Below are 19,030 nucleotides of genomic sequence, written 5' to 3' on the forward strand. Positions count from 1 at the left end.
CCTTTTGGCCTAGACACCACTCTGAGAGTATTCACCAAATGTATGGAGGTGATCTGTTCTCCCCACATGCAAGGTGTTGGCACCACCAGCGGCCAATCATCAAAGTATGGGTGTACATCAACAATTGGCTGTTGGTGGCATCGACACAGAACCACCTTCTTTGGTTGATAGAGCTGACCTGCAATCTCCTTCGGAGTTTGGGACTCAAAAAAATTGCATCTACTTCTACCCAGACTCTGCAGTTTATTGGGGCACTGCTGGACATCTGCATGGGCAGAGCATTCCTCTGTCATGATCAAGCAGAGGCATTGATCTTGTTGGCAGTGGAGCTAAATCTTTGCATGGACACCTCGGTGCTCAAGATCCAATGTTTGCTAGTCCTTATGGCTGCTGCTACGCTCAATTGAATATGAGACCACTCCAGAATTGGCTCATACTTAATTTTGATACCAAACGGGACGCCTGTCAGACCAAGCTGCGACTTCCACAGGACATCAAGGACTCCCTAAGATGGTGGATGGTGCCAGCAAACCTGTCAGAGGGCATGCCCTTCCTTCAACCCTCTCCATCCCAGGTAGTAACTATGGATGTGTTGCTCTCAGGATGGGGAGCTCATTGCTCGGGCCCTACAGCCCATGTATAATGGTCAGCCATGGAAGCAGCGCATCAACTTCCTGGAGCTCAGGGCAGTGAATGAAAGCCTTTTGAGTGTTTGAGCTAGATCTGATGAGCAGACTGGTCCAGGTCACCTTGGATGATATCACGGTCATTGCGTACTGGAACAAGGAAGGGGTACAAGATCACTCCCACTCCTTGCTTTAATGTTGAAAATTTTTTGCTGGTGCCTGCCCTGTTGGATTGGACTGGTCGCAACTCACTTTGCCAGAGTAGACAATGCCCTGGTGGACCAGCTCAGCCAGACCATACTTACCTCCCACAAGTGGAAGTTGGAGAGATTGGTCCTGAGGACCCTGTTTCAGAGTTAGGGCACGCCTTTTGTGGATCTTTTTGCCACTCAGGACAATACCATGTGCTAGAATCTCTGCAGCCAAGTGGGCTGTGGCACAGGTTTGTGGGGAGTCACTTTCATTCTGAAGTGGATGGGAGCATTGTTCTGCCTTTTCCCCTCATTTTCACAAATCACCCAGGTTCTAGCAAAAATTGGGACAGACCATACCAAATGCATCCTCATAACTTCCTGGTGGCCCTGCCAGCCATGGTTTGCCCCACTGCTCTGGATGGAGCAGGGTCAGTACTGTCAACGTCCATCCCATCCATCCCTCCTCACCAGGGAGAACGGCCAGATCCAACACCAGGACCTGACAACCCTCCGCCTAATGGCATGGAAGATCACGTGACAGAGGTTGGATCAGCCCTGGCATTGATACAAAACATTGCTGGTGCTGCTCGTAAGCTCTCTACATAGCATTTGTATGCAAGTAAATGGACTGCTTTTTCCACCTTTGCTCGCGCTCTGGGCTTCCATCCACTTTGGTGCTCACCGCACCAGATAATTCAGTTCCTCCTCTCTTTTCTCGAAAGGACTCAAACTGTCTCTCATAGTTTATCTGCTGTCCCTGCTTTTCACCCTCCTGTTGAGGGATTTGCAGTTTTTTTGCATCCAACAGTGAAAAGATTACTGAAGGGGATCAGGAATCTGGTACCACCAGTCCACTCCATTATACTGAGGTGGAGCCTCTCTGTGGTGCTCGAAGCACTTTCATTCAAGCCCTTTGCGCCACTGGCAACTACGGACCCATGCCTTCCGTCTTGGAATGTGGCATTTTGATGGTTGTTACATCCGCGCATGGAGCCAGTGAATTCTGTGCGCTCAGAGTATGCCTGCCTTACCTCACCTTTCACCAGTCTGGTCCTCAGACCTGACCTCACCTTCTTGCCAAAAGTCGTGTCGGACTTTCATTTAAACCAGGACATTATTCTTCCTGTGTTCTTTGCTTCCCTGGCTACACCTCTGGAGTTGACCTTGTACACACTCAATGTGCGCTGCCCTTTGGCCTTTTACAATTTGAGGACTACCTATTCAAACTTTCACCTCACCTTGTTATCTGCTACGGTGGCAAGCACAAAGGCCAGCCTCTCTTGACTCAGCGCTTCGCGTCCTAGGTCGTAAAGACTATTGAACTGGCTGGGCATGAACTCTCTGCTCCGGTCCGAGCTCACTCTACTTGTGTGGTGGCAATGTTGATTGCGTTTGATGGGTGTTGCCATCCCTGTACTGTGCCGCACTGCAACCTGATCAACACCGTCTACTTTTGTTAGACACTACAGACTGGATGTTCGAGTTACAGCTGACTGTACTTTTGGTCATGCCCTCTTTTTGTCTGTGTTGTAATACCGACCCCACCACCTTGTTAGCTTGCTAGTTGCTCAGTGTGTGATGTACAGAGACCACGAAGAAGAAAGGCAGGTTGCTACCTGTACCTGTAGTTCTTTGAGTGGTCGGTCATCTGTGCATTCGTGGAACCCACCTGTTGTCCCCTCTTCAGTGTCATACTCAAGTTTGATGTTGGGTACCAAAGGTATTCTCTGTTCCGAGGCTAGAACTGAGGGAATAAGTGGGAACCCACCAAGGATGTGCCCACTGAGACAGTGGGGGAAGGGTTCCCACCAAAACTCCTCAGCTATAGAAGTTTCCCAAATTGAGGCTCCGTGCAGGCACAGAGCCCATATGTGTGATGCATAGATGATGACTTGAAGAACTATAGTTACAGGTAGCAACCTGTCTTTTTCCTTTTTCCTTCCTTTTCCTGAATCATTTATCTTCCTTCTCACATTTATCCCCCAAAAGAAAAAAGAGTGCTTTTAGTTCTGTTTTCTTCTCCTCCTGTCCTTGGTAATGGCCCCAATGACAAACAAAGTTCCCAGGGCACTGAAGAAAAAGGACAAATGCCCTCTAATCTACAGCTAGAAGTGCTTCACAGCCAGTTCAAACCTCCCCTGAAACAGCGGGAGCATTACTGGAAGCATAGGAGGCTTCTGTTTTGCTCCCCTTCTATTCCAGAGAGGTCAGTATGGCTCGGCATAGTCACCATCAGCATTTTCCTGCCAATGACCCGACCCGAACTGTGAGCTAAGGATGGCTATCCACGCTTTGAAGCAATGCTCCAGAACCTTCCCAAGAGTGATGGAAGCATTGCATCAGTAGGGCCAGAGCTGGAGGAAGCTATCCCCAACCAGGAGCATCTATTCACCACTTATCATGGATCACATAGATTTACCGGGGGGTCGGGGGGAGCTGTGTCCTTTCAACCAAGTGTGTGTTTTCAAGAACTTTGTGTTTCCAGGTTCCCACCGAAATTATCTTCACATTATAATCATTATTATTGCACCACATCCCACTGCAAAAAGCAGTCTCTAAGTGACTTATACACACAGTACAGAAATCTATTATTAATATACCAGAGGTTGGGGGTGGAAACCAAAATCAATATAACGTACCATCATCACAATAATACAAATAAAAATAAATACCATAAAACATCTAAGTACGATACAGTATGAAAAGTGTTCCCCAACAATACACAAAATCTCCCCCCACCCCTCACAGCCTAGACTGAACACCACAACTATTGAACCACCTTTGGCCGGACAGTACTAACATCTTTACTGGCTTGATCACTTGTAACACCTCCTTTGGTAAGTAAGCTGGTTGATTACCCATATATGTGATGCATATTTTTTTTTTATTTATTTATTATTAAATTTTAAAAGGGGCCACAGTGGCTTAGTGGTTAAGATGCTGAACTGCAGACTGGAAGGTCGGCAGGTCAGCAGTTCGAGACCCGAGTGCTGCGTGACGGAGTGAGCTCCCGTCTTCAGTCCCAGCTTCTGCCAACCTAGCAGTTCGAAAGCAAGAAATTGCAAGTAGATAAATAGGTACCGCCTCGGCGGGAAAGATAACAGCGTTCCGTGCACCTCGGTGTTCAGTCATGCCAGCCACATGACCACGGAAGTGTCTTTGGACAGCGCTGGCTCTTCGGCTTAGAAACGGGGATGAGCACCGCACCCTAGAGTCGGATACGACTGGTTGGGGACACCTTTACCTTTTACCTTTATTATTAAATTTATTAATCGCCCATCTGGCTGGTCACCCAGCCACTCTGGGCGATGTACAACATACAATAAAACAGTTTAAAACAATAAAATTCTACAATAAAAACATTTCCTAAAATACCCTAACCCACCCCAAATGCCTGCCTGAACAACCACGTTTTTAATGCACGACGGAAGCTCATGAAAGAGGGGGCATGACGGAGTTCCCTAGGGAGGGAGTTCCACAGAGTGGGGGCCACCACAGAAAAGGCCCTCTCCCTCATCCCCACCAGTCTAGCTGTCCTGGCTGATGGGACAGACAGAAGGCCATCCGAGGCTGATCTTGCATAGAGTTCACAAAGGAGGAGAGGTTGCTGAACTGTAACTGTAGTTCTTCAAATGGGCATCTGTGCATTCCAACAACCCACCCTCCTACACTTCTATAGGTTTTTTCACCATCCCTCTTATTTTGAGGGCACCTCTTGTTTTGAAGGCTGCTCAGAAACTGAGGGGAAAAGTGGGAGTGCTGCCCTTGGGGCATGGACAGGAGGGGGCTTGGGTGGGCTTCTCACATAAACTTAGCTCTAGAGAAGTCCATTGAAGGCTCTGCACAGGTGCAGATTCATGTGTGTGAATGCACAGATAACCACTTGGAAAACTACACTTACAGGTAAGCAACCTGTGCTGCTTTGTTATTCGGGAGGAAGTGGAGTGCCTTTCTAGGCCTTAAGTATGTCAACAAGTTTGTGGCATACCACAAGTTTCCAGTGGAAGCCATCCAGACCATAAAAGAGGCTTTTTACCAAGGCAAATTCCTGGTGTCACTAGATCTGAGAGAGGCATATCTACATGTCCCTATTGCAGCAACACATTGAAAAGACCTTGAATTTGCATACAAGGAATAGCACTTCCAATACAGGGCCATGACCTTTGACCTCATGTTGGCCCCAAGGGTATTTTAAAAGCTGATACTGACAGTAGTAGCACGTCTCAGGCTTAAAGCCATACATGCCTATCCACAGATATACTCCTCAGATCGCCATCCCACCACAAAGCTCAAACAGTCCTCCAGACCACCCTAGGGGAGACCATGGCTTCCTGGGAGCTGCACCATATTCTAACTGGGCCCACCCTTGTAGCCGGTCATGCACTAGACCTTGTGTTTGTTTCTGGAGAAGCGGGGAGTGATCTGGAAGTCGGGGGTATATCCACCACCACCCCTTGTCATGGTCAGATCACTATCTGGTGACGTTGGACTTCTCGGTTCCACAACCCCTCCGCCGGGGTGGAGGACCCATTAAAATGGTCCGCCCCAGGCGTCTTATGGATCCAAATGGATTCCTGAATGCGCTTGGGGATTCTCGGGCACGCCAACGGCCACTCGGTCAAGACCCTAGTGGGTGGCTGGAATGCCGCAATCACTGGGGCATTAGATCAGGCGGCTCTGAAACGCCCTCTCCCCCTGAACAGGGCTTGGACTGCACCATGTTCAATCCACTGTTACGAGCTCTGAAACAGGAGGTGAGATGGCTAGAGCGCCGGTGGCAGAAGTCTCGCTCCAAAAACAATCAGACACGGGCTAGAGCTGTATCTTCAGCCTATCACGTGGTGGTGAAGGCAGCAAAAAAGGAATATGATGCTGCCTCTATCGCGTCTGCAGAGTGCTGTCCCAGGAGGCTGTTCCAAGTGGTCCGGAGCCTGGTCGGTCCTGTGGCTCCTGAACCACTGGAGCATTCTAAGGCCTCCTGTGAGGCCTTGGCCAGGCACTTTGCAGATAAAATTGATCAGATTTGGTGTGTTACTCTGCTGGATACAGTTAGTGAGCGAGATGCGGCCTGTGGCAAACCGGTTTTGTGGGATCGGTTCCAGCTTCTTCCTCCTGATGAAGTGGACAAGTTGCTTTCATCTGTAAGGCCGACCACCTCCTTACTTGATCCTTGCCCATCTTGGCTCATTATGGGCTGCAGAGAGAGACTGGGTGAGGGGATCAGGGCGGTGGTGAACGCCTCCCTTGAGGAGGGAGTGATGCCATCAGCCCTCAAGGAGGCAGTGATAAGACCGCTCTTAAAGAAGCCCTCCTTGGATCCTCAAGTTCTGAACAACTTTCGCCCAGTCTCAAATCTGCCATTTGGGGGCAAGGTGATTGAGCGGGTGGCGGCGATACAGTTGAAGGCACACTTGGAAGAAACTGATTATCTAGACCCATTTCAGTCGGGCTTCAGGCTTGGGCATGGGACAGAAACAGCCTTGGTCGCCTTGGTAGATGATATGAGGAGGGCTCTGGATAGGGGTGAATGCTCCTTCCTTGTTCTCCTTGACCTCTCAGCGGCTTTTGATACCGTTGACCACGGTATCCTCCTGGATCGCCTGGAGGGGTTGGGCATTGGAGACACCGTATTACGGTGGTTCCGGTCCTTCCTCTCTGGCAGGTACCAGAGGGTAGCACTGGGAGAGGAGGTTTCGGACCCATGGCCACTCACTTGTGGGGTGCCACGGGGTTCCATCCTCTCCCCGATGCTATTTAACATCTATGAGAAGCCACTGGGGGCTATCATCAGGAGGTTTGGGGTGTGGTGTCATCAATATACGGATGACATGCAGCTCTACCTCTCGTTCAAGTCTTCACCAAGGTTGGCCGTAGAATCCCTGTTCAAATGTCTGGAGACGGTGAGTGGCTGGATGGGGAGGAATAAGTTGAACCCTGATAAGACCGAGGTACTTTTGGTGGGAGACAAGAGGAGGCTGGGGGATATTGACCTGGTGTTGAATGGGGTACGGCTACCCTTGAAAGACCAGGTCCGCAGCCTGGGGGTCATTTTGGACTCCCAGCTGTCCATGAAGGCTCAGGTGTCAGCTGTGAGCCGGACAGTGCTGTATCAACTCCATTTGATACGGTGGCTACGCCCCTTTCTTCCCGACCATCTGCTCCCATCAGTAGTACATGTCCTGGTCTCCTCTCGTTTAGACTACTGTAATTCGCTCTACGTGGGGTTACCCTTGAAGACAGTTCAGAAGCTGCAGCTAGTACAGAACGCGGCGGCTCGCCTGATTAAAGGCAGCCGCCGGCAAGATCACATCACTCCAGTGCTGAAGGAGTTGCACTGGTTACCAGTTGTTTTCCGGGCCAAATTCAAGGTGTTGGTTTTTACCTTTAAAACTCTATATGGTTCCGGCCCAGCCTATCTTAAGGAGCGCCTCCAGCAACACCAGACAGGCCGCTTAACAAGATCAGCCTCGAATGGCCTTCTCTCTGTCCCATCAGCCAGGACAGCTAGACTGGTGGGGATGAGGGAGAGGGTGTTTTCTGTGGTGGCCCCCACTCTGTGGAACTCCCTCCCTAGGGAACTCCACCATGCCCCCTCTTTCATGAGCTTCCGCCGTGCATTAAAAATGTTCAGGCAGGCATTTGGGTTGGGTTAGGGTATTTTAGAAAACATTTTTATTGTAGAATTTTATTGTTTTAAACTGTTTTATTATACGCTGTACATCTCCCAGAGTGGCTGGGTGACCAGCCAGATGGGCGATTAATAAATTTAATAATAAATAAATAAAAATAAAATAAATAGAGCACCTCCAAAATCACGGTTTTCTGATAGGTGTTAGGAAAATCCACTAATAACCACCTCAGAGGTTATTGTGCCCTGTGCTCACTTCCACTCAAGGCCCTTCTAATGGCTATTACTCTTTCTTTCATGGCGACAGGATAGCAAGGAACTCTCACATTCAGGCAACTCTGCCTTGCAAGGTCCACATATCCCTGTTGTGCTGGACGATATCTTGGATCCTTCTTCGAGGCACCCCACTGCAAGATCTTCCACATGCTCTCATGTCTACTGAAATCAGCCTAGAGGGCTGGGGAACGCATTGCTAGGGGCATCCAGTCCAGGGAACCTGGTTCTCTCTACACAAAAGACACAGCCTAAGCAGGATAGAACTACAGGTTGTATGTTCGGCGCTCATACAGTCAGACCAAACAATGTGACGGAAAAATCCTAGTTTGGCTAGGGTGGAACTAGAAGGAGCTAGTCACAGTAAGACCAAGGGAAAGATCTTGGTCACATGATCCCTGCCTTCCTGGGGGGACATAAAATGGCCTAATGCCTTCTGCACACTAGTGCAGAATGGAACGTCATGGTAAGTCTCCAACTTTACAGTTTCAAACAAACCATAGTTAAGATTAACCACAGTTTGTTGACTTTGGATGACACGACAAGCTAACGTTAATAAAAAATGGAAGTGAAAGTTTCCAGTCTCCTCGCAGTTCTGCCAGCCCAAGGCACGCTGACTTATTCCCATCACAATAAACCATGGTTTAATGTTAGGTCTGAACTGGCCCTTTGAGTACAGTAATTGCAGAAAAGGGGTGTATGACAAATGACTTGAGTTTGACTTGACTGTTTGGTATATTACACATTTGGGGGGATCTCTTTTGTCCTTTCCATATTCATTGTTTCACGCAACTGCTACCCCTCTTCTACTCATTTATGAATCTGAAATCAAAGATAATACATTAAAATGTGACTTACAGGTATGAAATCCCATTCCTCATGCTGCATTAAATATCCAACATGTCATGTATAGGTTAATAGATTTAATTTGGTTCTAAACCAGATACACAATTATCTGAAAATATAGGTGTTTATTGTACCAGAAATTTATGTATTCTGGTATATAACCAGAATATATAATATATAACCAGAAAAATGACATGAGACACTGATATCATTATCTGCATAAATGGCTATCTTAATGGCTAACCTACTAACTTCCTCTTAAAGACCCTACAAATATTTTCCTCTGAACATAGAATGCACACAGGATATTCCTCCTTATGACTTAAATGTGTGTTTGTGTGGTTTTTTAATTTGGAAGCTTTTTGGAAGGAAATTCATGGTGTCTTTTGCGGAAGGAAGAGGGTAACTTCCTTATTATTTCAAAATGCATATTAATGTAATACTTTTATTAGGCCAGCTGAAAGATCACAAAAATGTGCAAGCTTTCAAGATCTGCAGATCTCTCCATCAGGAAGATGTTACAAAAAGGGGGCGGGGGATAGGGACGACAAAAAAATGACTTGGTGGTGAAGTCACAGTGTTCACAGTCCCAAGCATCTAACATTATCTCCAGCTTTGTTAATATAAAGATTGCCTAGTTTCTCTCTGTGGTCCACTGATAAAAAGACCCTGTGTGCTTTGCCCCGGGATGGAAACACTTCTAAGTAACAGCTGGACTTCATATTTTAAAAAATGGGAGTGTCCAACATTTCTCCCTTTCTTGCTCCCAGCAATCCATGGAGCAGCTCCAGGTCCAACCTGTAACCATCACATGACTTGCTAGAGCCTAATTTGAACCTCTGCAGACCCCTCCTCCCCCACCTCATCTTGGGATGCTGAATATGCCAACACTGTGACTTCACCATCAAGTCAGGTTTTTTCCTCCCCTATCCACCCACCTCCCCACGTGCTTTTTGTAACATCTTGCCTGATGAAGAGATGTGGAGATCTTGAAAGTGTGCACGTTTTAGTGACCTTCTGGTTGTCTAAAGGTATTACACTAATAAGGATTTTGGAATGTTGCTGATGGCCAACAGGTCTACCTTTGCTTTTTGTGTTCCTAATTATTGTGTCTTTCAGATACCCCTGATGTCACTATATATTACACTATTGATGGAAGTAAGCCACAACTCTTTAGGAAACTTGGTTACAGGGACTGTAATACTTTTAAGTATAAGGGACCAATTACATTACCAGATGGGAAAATAATAGTCAAAGCACTGGCAGTCACAAAGTAAGTACCATCACCATCTAATTCATCTTTGAAATAGGGGCAGAAATTGAGTCAAGTACAAAACTTTGCGTTAGCTTGCCACGAAAGTGATCTTTTGGTGAACATAGCCCTGCCTATTTTCTCTTTTTAGTGAGGAGGAATCAACATAGGCAGTTAACTTTTATTGGTATCCCCTTTGATATGTTCCATATTCATCTGTTGCAGCAAAAACAGATGCCACAAGAGTTGTGGCACCTAAAAGGCTAGCAGATAACAGTTGTCACAATAAATATGTTTGTCTTCAAGGTTCCACAAGGGTCTTGATTCCTGTTTTGCAAACTGTGCAAGTCTGTTGGAGTTAACTGTAGAACTAGAACAAGAACAGAAGATCCTAGGCCTATGACTACTTCACCAGGCTTCCCAAATATTAGGTGAACTTGGTAGCCAATCATTATTTCTAGGTGGTTTTACTCCTAGAGTATTACTCCTCCTCCCATGTAAATTTATGGGAGTTTACATTTCACCAGTGTTAGCAGGAGGGAACATGGATGGGAGGGTGCTTTTGCACGCATATCCCGCTTGTGGGTTTTCCATGAGCAGCTGGTTGGCCACTGTGTGAACGAATGCTGGACTAGATGGACCTTGGCCTGATACAGCACAGCTCTTCTTATGACAATATCAATTAGTTATTTGATAGTAGAACTTCTTTGACTACTAGCTTTTTCCAGGGTTTCTGGTTCCCAGCTCCTGGCTCACCTCAGACTGCTGGAGATATGATAGCACTCTTCAAGTACTTGAAAGGTTGTCACAGAGAGGAAGGCCAGGATCTCTTCTCGATCATCCCAGAGTGCAGGACACGGAATAATGGGCTCAAGTTATAGGAAGCCAGATTCCGGCTGAACATCAGGAAAAACCTCCTGACTGTAAGAGCAATACGACAATGGAAAATGACAATGGAATTATATGACAATGGAACCAATTCCCTAGGGAAGTGGTGGGCTCTCCCACACTGGAGGCATTCAAGATGAAGCTGGACAGCCATCCGTCAGGGATGCTGTGACTTGGATTCCTGCACTGAGTGGGGGGTTGGACTCAATGGTCTTATAGGCCCCTTCCAACCCTACTATTCTATGATTCTATGTTCTTAAATATAGAGTGCCTCTGAGCATATGCAGAATGCTTTTCTTTCACCACTGAGCACTTACATTCTTGCCCTACCAATTCCATTCCCCTTCATACAACAATCCTTCCTCATTCTACCATCCTTCAGCAACTCTTCAGATGTCTTCATAAAAATAGATGTTTCCTCTACCTCCTCCTTGTTATGCACAAGCTCTCATTATATCTTTCTCCCCACAACTTCATTTGTGTCAAGGCTTCACCAGGATTCAAGGAGTCTGTTTTCAAAACTACGGCTAAGTTATGGAGAAACTCTGAGCATGTACTAAGTGCCTTTCCCTCACCACTGAAGCTAGAGTTCATGCAAAATGAAAAAATACAAATGACAAAGTATGCATAGCACTGAGTTCAAAGGGTAGTCAATTCATTAGAATGGAATTGGGTGTGCAGTGTATTAAGCCTGCAGTACCATACTCACAACTCAGGACTTTTCTGAGTAAACATATTGAAGATCAGGTTGTAACCCTTGCACAAGTAACTTGTGCTGGAATCCTATGCGTACTTTCCTGGAGGTAAGCCTCATTAAACATAATGGGGCTTACTTCTAAGTAGGCTTACATACTTACATATTGTATGAGTGAGCAGTATTTATCTCCCCTCCACTTCCAACCCCCACTCCTTTTTTTATTAAAATTTTCTGTTCATAGGAACATAGGAAGCTGCCTTATACTGAGTCAGAATATTGGTCCATCTAGCCCAGTATTATCAACACTGACTGACAGCATCTCTCCAGGGCTTCAGGCAGGATTCTTTTCTAGCCTTACCTGGAGATAACGGGGATTGAACCTGGGACCTTCTGTATGCCAAGCTATGCTCTCCCACTGAGCTACAGCCCTTCCTATTGCTGCTTAATGACAACTGACAAACAAAAGAACCCCAGATTCTTTCCTCTGTAACTATGTGAACCCACTTTTCTTGAAAATTTGGAGGAGGAGGAGGAGGAGGAGGAGGAGAAAAACCAACCCTCTTGTCTGTTTGTATAAAGTCAAATACAGTTCAGAAGTTCTCTTGCCTACCAAAGAGAATTATCTTTGAGAATTTCCCAAGGTATGCTCTGAGTGAAATAAAGAAGAAATAGACCAGGATAGGGAGGAGGAGGAGATGAAGAAAAGAATGGTGATTGGAATGGGGGGGGGGATTACCCAAGCCAAGTGTCTCTTTTCAGAGAGGTAGCACTTTGGGGGAATTTAGGACACTGTGGATGGTTTGTAAGAATTGCACAAATTAACTATATGAGGCAAGGTGGCTGAGGGCTTTTACTTGCTTTTTAAAAGTGTAAAACCTGTTTAAAAGCCCCAGCACTTCCTTAATCATGATGCCACTTAGTCCTAACCCTACTTTTGGAATAGTCTTGAGGCCTGCAGCTATTTAGAAGAACTTAAAGTGAAGGGGGAGAAAGCCATTTGTGGAAGCTGATTAAATCTTTTGCTGTGCTGAAGCTACTAAATTTCTGCAGAAGCCAAAAGGTTCCAGTTTAGGGCAGTAAACTCAGATGCTGTGTGAAATACCAGTATTTCACATGGAGCTCTTCCTGCCAATCCCTCTTCAAAAAGTCATTGCAAACAAGCTCCCAGCAGTGGGCATGTAAGAGCAGAAAAGTAGAGGAAGAGAGAAAAAACAATGAGTGGAAGGAAAGGTGGCAGTCTCCCCTCTAGTTTAAAAGGATGGTGCATTCAGACTAGACTCTCACTCTCTATTGGTCTTTTAAGGGAGCAAGTCCTAAGGCCTCCTTAGTAACTGCAAGGCTACTGAGCTCAGAGGGAAGAAGCAGACATGTAGTAAGGCAGATGATGACAATTGGAGTGGCTCAGAAGATCCAGGGCCCATGCCCAGCTGGGCTTTTCTTTAACAGTGCCCGTGCCTGGTGCACATATTTGTCAACCCCTGCAATTCTGAATTTTCAATGAAAGTTGTGACTTTCTAGATTCTGTGCTAGGATAATAACTTTTATGTGAAAATTCATAAATAGAGCCACAGGACATGAATCCATCTGTATATGCCCTTTTAAAGGTATGCTTTCTTGGTTCTGTTGTTCATCTTTGTTGTGTTTTCCCACACATTTCCAGTCTTTATGATGATACTCCCTCTTTTTCTGCCTTCTTTTTGGGTTAGTAGTGTCAAAAAAAGTATATAAAATGCTACTCACTGTTGTAGTTCAGGGTCAAACTAGACACGGCTATTAACTGCATAAATACAATTAAAATGTACTTTTTTGTTATGTAAGCAGCAACCAAAGGGAAGCCTTAGCAACCTGGGGGTGGGGAGAAGTTTAACTCTTTTCTCCCTGCTGTGGTCCTCACAAAAATCCCCTCTCTGAAGTTGCTATTTGAATTTCAAGGGAAGCCTCCATTGGTGTCAATGGGAACACCCCTTGAAATGCAAATAGCAGCTTCAGAGGAGATTTTTGTCAGTACCATGGCAGGTGGAGAAAGAGTTAAACCTCCCCTCTCCCCACACAGTCTCAAGGCTGCTCAGGCTTCCCTTTAGTTAATATTTACATAACAAAAAATGTGCACATTAATTGCAATTAACATCATATCTGGTTTAGCCTTTAGCCATTGACTTGTATTATTATGTTTTAGCATCTGGTTATAACCATTTTATTTCACCATGCTTAAGGGATTGCATGACACTCCCCCTATGCTAATTTTTGCTTCTGTTTCTGGCCTTTATTTGTTTGATGTTATGGTGTATTGTTTTGCTTGTTTTATTGATTGGTTTTGGTTTGTTTTAACTTTGAATCTTGCTAGCTCCATTGAGGAACCTTTTTTGTGAATGAAAGGCAGGATATAACTATTTTAATAAATAAAATAAATACATTGAAATAGATTTGATCTCTATTGACCTATTATATTTCTACTGTCATTGTACACTTGTGATCCACCAAGCAAATCCAACCAATATATTGTGGCCTGTAAGAAGTCCCAGAAAAGCAGCAAAAAATAAGAGACTGGTTGAGTGGGCTGTTGTATGTGGCTGGTGTGCTGTATTTGCCTTTGTGGGTGTGGTGGTAAGGGGGGTGGCATGTATAGGTATCAGTATATCCCCCGCTACCACCAAAATATATCAGGAAACTGGGAATAACATTGCTACGATGGCTTAAGAATAAACCATGGGTTAAAACTCTGGGTTGTTTCTCCCTCAACATCTTTACTCAACAGAGAGTAAAAGATGTACATTTTTCATTTTACCATTGACCCCTCACAGTTCAGTCCTTCTTTCAAAACAATACATACAAACATCTTAAACTTTTACTTCACAATTCAATTTCTTCACAATGGGCCACAACTTGCACAAGTCTGGTCTAGAATTTCTTGATTCTTAAATTACAGAGACTGCAGAGAGAGTGCCATTGTAACAAAAGTATTTGTAGTAGGACGTGTATCTCCAAACACACATGTACCTCATGAAGATAATGATGAGAATTTCCTGAAAGGTCTCTCCAGACAGGCAAGTCATAAAAACTGTAAAGTCTACTGCAAAGTGTTATAATTGTTGCTGCTGTTATTGTTTTTATTAAATATGAAGGTCTTACAAAAGCAGATTTTTAAAACTTCATTTGTTGCTACTGTGGAGACCCGCTAAGTTTGTTTCAGAAAAACATTGGGGCTCTCTGAACAGAGTCACTAGATTAATACTGGTAATCCATCTGTTCAAATAGGTCATAAGAACTCTCATGGAGGAAGTTTAGGGTTAAATCAGACTTCTTACATTCCTGCTGCCAACTTATATACAACTTATGGACCAGCAGCCCTCCAGGGGCTTAATAATGCATGTGTGTGTTTTTCCTGCCTGCCTGGGACTACACAGAAGAGGAAGGGGATGTTGTGCACCTGCACAAATTATGACTCCTCCCCCACCCCAAATGCATGACTGGGGTCTCCATTTACACTGGAGAAGTCACAGGTTGTGCATGTCTGCTATAAAGTATGTGTAGCTGCTGGGCCTGTGTACAGCCCCCTTGAAAGATAAACCATTGAACTGCAGGCAGCAGCTTTTCAGTGAAGGTGGGGGCAAAAGATAGAACAAAGCTCCAAATATACTTGTGGGGAGAAGGGGACCTGGAGATTCCTAGGGGAAAGTAATTTAATGAATTCTGGAGTGCTAGGGCAATTATTGTCTTGTGTGGAGGGGAGCTTTATTTACAATAGGAGGGTTTTGAGTGGCGATTTCTAGGTAAATGCAGAAGAAACAATTGCTTAAGACAAAGAAGTACTGAGACATACAATGTAATGTTAAGTACTACTGGGAGGAGCTTCCCCTGAAATCTCAGGTTTCTGGCCAGTTCATGGGTGATGTCCATTAAGTTAAACTGTTGGGCATTTAATGATATTCTGAGGTCCCACGCTAACTGAGTAGCTGGTCAGGCATCTTCCTTGTCCATGACTAGAGGAGTTTAGGTGGGGAAATTGCAGCCATTTGCCCTATGCAGGTGGATTTTTCTTGGCTATATTCAGACAGAATGGAACCTTTTTAAAGTCAAGGCATTAATGAGGGGACACATAAAATGGTGGTTGGGTTTTTGCATTCCAGCAGTATTATCCTGAGCTAGAGATGCAGGAAGCCAGAAAGACTTCTGTCTGAGTAAAATGCTGGCTTAACAGAATGTTTAAGTGAAAACAGTGCTAAGAACCCACCTTCCTCTCCTTCTACCATTTTAAAATGAAAAATGCCCACTTTCTGCAAGGCACCTGTGCCCAATAATATTGGCACATGCTGCTGCCAATCTCTGCTGCTGCTTGCAGGAGGAGAGGAGAGAAGAGGCAGGGCCAAACAGAACAATCAATGAGGTTGAACTGAAGTGGCCATGCAATCAACTAGTTGACCCCTGCTATATCAGAAAAGAATACATTTTTTCTGGGCTCAGGTGGACCCATATCCCTAATCAAATTATGTCTCCGAAATCAAAATGGATGAAACCCTGATTGTACCTTGATCATAAAACATTAAGTGGAATGCTTTACCACATGCACATGTCAAACATTGTAGCAATCTGTCCCAAAAGATGCAGGGACTGTTTTCTTTCCAGAAAGAAGCATAACCTAATAGTGGACAAATAGAACATGCATATCTATATACCTGTCTCATAACTTACTGTCCTCATCCCATTACTAATGCTCCCTTTTGTTCTACCAACAAAGTATTTTAAAAGCATGCTTATAAGGGTACTTCTCATGGTGGCTAGAGCAAGTGCAAGAGACTTGAATCAATATTCAGGAAAAAATGTGATTATAAGTCAGAGTCTTTTTGTCCTTAGGGGATGGAAAATGGATTGTCTGACATAAGACTAAGAAAGAAAGAAGTGAATGTGGAAAGCAATTTCAATTGGAATGGTGTAACATGGGAATTTCAAGGTACTACATGTTAAAACCAGGGTTTGAGAGAGCTCTAAAAATGTCGCTTGTTAAAAAGATTTTGACTGGCAGTGAGGTACTATCGAAATCTCAAGTGAACAGTTGTTTACTGTGGTTTCTTCACTGTAGTTAAATTTCAAATGTTATACCTTCTGAGCTTTCTGATAACTCCCTGAATACTTTCTGTGCTTATACTATATTAGTCGATTCACCATGCCCCTGGAATGGGGGAGCAGGGGCACCTGACATAGGCATCATGCTCTGGGCTAGTCTCCTTTCAAGTGTAGGCATCCTGTTTCCTAGTCATTTTGTGCCCACTTAAACCTATGTTAAACTACTCTTTTTGGCATTTTAGATGATGTTAAAAATTCAAAAAATATTGCAGGTTTGGTGAAGATCGGTTGTGTGTTCCTGAAGTTATGAAGTTTAAAAATTTCCATTTTAATTAGACATTTAATTAAGGGGCCATGTTCATTGCCCAACTGATGCTCCTTAGATAGAGTCTGTTCTGCAAAAGGGTAATAGCTGTCATCAAAGTGAGCAGGCTGCAGCTGTGGAAGATGGTGGAAGAAGGGGAGCTGCTCTATCCATGGGTGTTAGTGACATGTTGCTGTGTATGCTTCCATGTGATGTTCTGCTGCATGTTGCAGTGTGTATGTGTGACAGAAAGAGAAAGGAACTGCTATGGTTTAACTTGATTAGTAGTCTCTTGGCTCATTTCGTCTTTCTTAAGATCTGTTCTGCTTCTTTTTTGAGATCTTTGCCATATTCACTTGATTTGTAGTCTGTGGTAACAATGAACCACGTTGTAGGGTTGCTGACAACCCTGCTGAGCTTTAGAACCCCTCCCTAATATGGGGATATGGGGCAATATGGGGATAACAGTGGACTGCACTGTGTGCCTTCTTGAACCATTTAATAAACTATGAAGATGATAATACAAATGGGGAGTAATAATCGAAATGGACATTTCCATGGATTTGGGTATACATACACTTGTCAGTGATACAATTCCTCTCGTAGGCCTTTCAAAAATCCTCAAATAGACTTTAGAAAGATAACATATTTTACACAGTGTTAGTTGAAGTTCACATTTTTAAGTATGTTACAGAAAAGTAATAGGATGAAACGTGTGTAATTTTAGGTTTGTCAAAAGAAAAAAGCTCTGTGCCCTCACATCTCAGTGGACCACATTTCTTGAACACCTCAAGTGATAGAGAAGAGTCTAACTCTGCTACTTTGATGCCTCAGTCACAGGTAACCAAAGCGATATGTTGCTTCAAATGCTGGAGGAACTGAGGTTGAGCATTTACACTATCCTGCATAAAGACATAGTGCTAGACAGGAATTGCAGATTTAGCCTTTTTCTTAGTGTCACACTCAAATTTGCCCCAACCAGGGCTCCACAATTCACCAGGTATTAACATTAATGTATATGTATGATTCTGTGCTCAGTGTGCCTGTCTGAAAGCCCTTTCCCAGTATTTTATAAATAAGCGTACAGGAGTAGTAAGGTCTCAGTGGAGCTGCAGCAGGGAGATTTGCATGGCAAGTTAGTCATTGCTTAATGGCTTAACTGAAGTTCGCCTGATAAGTAGAGTGAGATGTTTTCAATGAGGGCCAAAACAGACAATACATTAACAGTGTAATTCTGTAGATGTCTACCCAGAAGTAAATCCCATTGAGTTCAATGGAACTCAATCCCAGATAAGTGTGTATAGGATTGCTGCTTAAATGTACATTTGCATTTAACTTGTTGTTTTTCTGTTAATGATAGTAGCCGCTGTGGCTGGTGGGGTAGCGGGTGGGCCACTGACAGAGGCGGAGCCAAGGGGTCACCATGGGACTGGAAAAACTTGTTCTCCTTGCTCTTGCTTTAGAAGCTGAGCTTTTCATTCATTCATTCATTCATTTATTCATTCATTTATTATATTTCTATTCCACCCCATAGCCAAAGTTCTCAGGGCGGTTCACAACATTGTGAATCCTAAGGGGTTCACAAACTTTTTTCCGCCACTGAAAACTATGGAATTCACAACCACAAGATGTGATGGCCATCAGCTTCGATGGCTTTAAAGGGGAATTAGACAAATTCATGGAGGATAAAGCTATCAAAGGCTACTACTAATCATGATGGCTATATATTACCTCCAGTATCAGGGGCAGAATGCCTATGCATACCAGTTGCTGGGGAACATGAGCAGGAGGGTGCTAACGCACTCATATCTTACTTGTGGGCTTCCCACAGGCAGCTGGTTGTCCACTTGTGAACAGAATGCTAGACCAGATAGGCCTTCAAAGCATGGGTCCTACATTCCTAGCTTTTACAGAGACAGTCCATGTTTCAGCTGCTTTTGTGGACAGGAAGTGCAACAGAAAATGGATCTGTATCCGTGGAGATGACTACAACTTGTCCATAACCTCTTTCAACCACTTCGCAAGAATGAAGGATCAGTCATGTGTCAGCCTCCTCCATGTTTTTGCTGAGGATTGGTGCAGTCTCACCTAGCTGATCATCCTTTGTTGGGTTTGATAATGCCACTAGTGGTTGCCAGTGCATATTGCTGTTGTAATATGTCTTGAGGACATGGGAGAAAACGGGGGCTACATCAGCTTTGATTTCATCCATGAGACTTCACACCTGTGGTAGCTGCACATCAGGTCAATCAATAAGCTTT

General features: G+C 44.5%; 1 protein-coding gene across 12 annotated transcripts in view; it reads left to right on the forward strand.

The window, feature by feature from the left end:
* DZANK1 (double zinc ribbon and ankyrin repeat domains 1) overlaps window positions 1-19,030 on the forward strand; it is a 96,874-nt gene that overhangs the window by 16,624 nt on the left and 61,220 nt on the right. For 11 of the 12 annotated variants that reach the window (XM_084854788.1, XM_084854786.1, XM_084854781.1 and 8 more), the window contains exons 3-6: window positions 9,687-9,840; window positions 14,331-14,448; window positions 16,256-16,352; window positions 17,497-17,609. In XM_084854788.1, coding sequence (XP_084710914.1) covers window positions 9,687-9,840; window positions 14,331-14,448; window positions 16,256-16,352; window positions 17,497-17,609 — 482 coding nt within the window. Of the gene's footprint in view, window positions 1-9,686; window positions 9,841-10,136; window positions 10,251-14,330; window positions 14,449-16,255; window positions 16,353-17,496; window positions 17,610-19,030 lie in introns of those variants that run through there. The other variant, XM_084854789.1, reaches the window with a different exon arrangement.

Source organism: Heloderma suspectum, chromosome 4, assembly GCF_057233095.1.
Source record: "Heloderma suspectum isolate Gila_16-S chromosome 4, 16-S_ref, whole genome shotgun sequence".
Taxonomy (NCBI): Eukaryota; Metazoa; Chordata; class Lepidosauria; order Squamata; family Helodermatidae; genus Heloderma; species Heloderma suspectum.